Genomic DNA, 1720 nt, shown 5'->3' on the forward strand with positions numbered 1-1720 from the left:
GCACCATTTCTTTTGGACCAATATTTCAGTAAGGTAGGGTGTGTCTTTAGTCTGCTCAAAATTTCATATTTTTAGACTAAATTACATCTTAGTTACTAAGCTTGATAAATTATAGTGGTATTGATGTGTTTCCCGAGGTTGGACCAGTTCTCTATCATCAAGCATCCCCTTACTACTGAGTCTGCGATGAAGAAGATTGAAGATAACAACACCTTGGTGTTTATTGTGGACCTGAAAGCCAACAAGCCCCAGATCAAGACAGCTGTTAAAAAGTTGTACGACATTGATGTAGCGAAGGTGAACACCCTTATCAGGTGAGACTCGCAGTTGGAATTTTTCTCGTTTGTTTTTACACATACTTGTCCCATTCTACCATCAGTGTATTCTCTGACCAAAGTGAAAATAGCTTTTGTTATGAGTAAGTCAAATTGAGAAACAAGTGGTGGGTTTTTTTAGACATTCTTATCATTCAAGTGGGTTTCTTAAACTGCTATAAAAATGATGCCCAGCTAGCCAAGTCAAGGACATACTCGGATATTTTCTCTCATGTTAATGTATTATACTTGTTTAGTTGAATCTAATCTAATACTATGGTATAGTGGGCTAATACATATGCTGTAATTTTATGTGGTATTAGAAATATATATACATTTTTATTGTTGCATATTATTTAACAGGTTTGATGTTACGACCAGTAACAATTATATATTTTTTATTTAACAGACCTGATGGTCAGAAGAAAGCTTATGTTAGACTAGCTCCTGACTATGATGCCTTAGATGTTGCTAACAAGGTAAACAAACAAAGCATATTAGTGACTTTGGTTTTAAAACATAATCTTTGAAGTTTATGCATGTGATATTTTAAAGTGGCAGTAGTATAAAAGATGAAATGCTGTCACAGTACAGAAAACTCTTAAAGTAAAACCCTTACGTAACTACAATTTTTATCTGCTTTACGACAGTTAAAACACAAGTACTTACAAACAATGTCAAGGGATGGATTTATCAGTTGTACCCTAGTTTGGTTAGCATTGTCCTGCAATAGTTTCTTTGTGTGTGTTTTTATTGATCTCATTCATTTTGTGTAGCTTGGTAGGATTAGTCCATTCAAATCAAATATCTGTTATGTCTAAAGCTGTTTACATGTTAAAGTTGGAACTCGGTATGTTTAAGGATGTTATAGGTCTTGAAGGTTTAAGAATGAAAAAATTGATGCTTGATAATATAACTTAATTCCCTTCCGTTTATTTTCAGATCGGTATCATCTAAAGACATACCCATGAAGTTTATAGAATTGAAGATATTACTAAGTTGAGAATAAATAATTGTGGTGATATTGGTGTCCTGTTCGTTACTGTGCAAAGTTAATTTGTAACAAAGTCATTCATTAAAAAGAAGTAAGATATTGATTGTTTACAAAAAATTGTCAACATTTGAACTTCATTTGACAGTAGAGAATATTGTTTTATCATTAATGTTAAAGGATCAGGGCAACAGTTTGATACATACAGCTTTTGAAAAATGTGAAATGTCATAACTTTAGAAAAACGAAAATAAATAAATTCGATGACGAGGAACCCACTTTGAGACTAATAGTGGCTGGAGACGGCTTGAGTGGGTAATAAAGAAAAACTTTAATATAACTTTAACCTAACAGCAAATGTACAACGTTCCGAAAAGGTTTTGTCACCTGATGATGACAAACCCTTGTTGAAACG

General features: G+C 33.0%; 1 protein-coding gene across 1 annotated transcript in view; it reads left to right on the forward strand.

The window, feature by feature from the left end:
* Positions 1 to 1336, forward strand: part of LOC106476441 (60S ribosomal protein L23a-like) — a 6780-nt gene extending 5444 nt beyond the window's left edge. Inside the window, exons 3-5 of the mRNA XM_013937100.2 lie at positions 138 to 314; positions 724 to 793; positions 1257 to 1336. Coding sequence (XP_013792554.1) covers positions 138 to 314; positions 724 to 793; positions 1257 to 1271 — 262 coding nt within the window. The 3' untranslated portion in view covers positions 1272 to 1336. The remainder of the gene's footprint in view (positions 1 to 137; positions 315 to 723; positions 794 to 1256) is intronic.
* Positions 1337 to 1720: the final 384 nt, after the last annotated feature.

This window comes from Limulus polyphemus, unplaced genomic scaffold, assembly GCF_000517525.1.
Source record: "Limulus polyphemus unplaced genomic scaffold, Limulus_polyphemus-2.1.2 Scaffold10584, whole genome shotgun sequence".
NCBI lineage: Eukaryota > Metazoa > Arthropoda > Merostomata > Xiphosura > Limulidae > Limulus > Limulus polyphemus.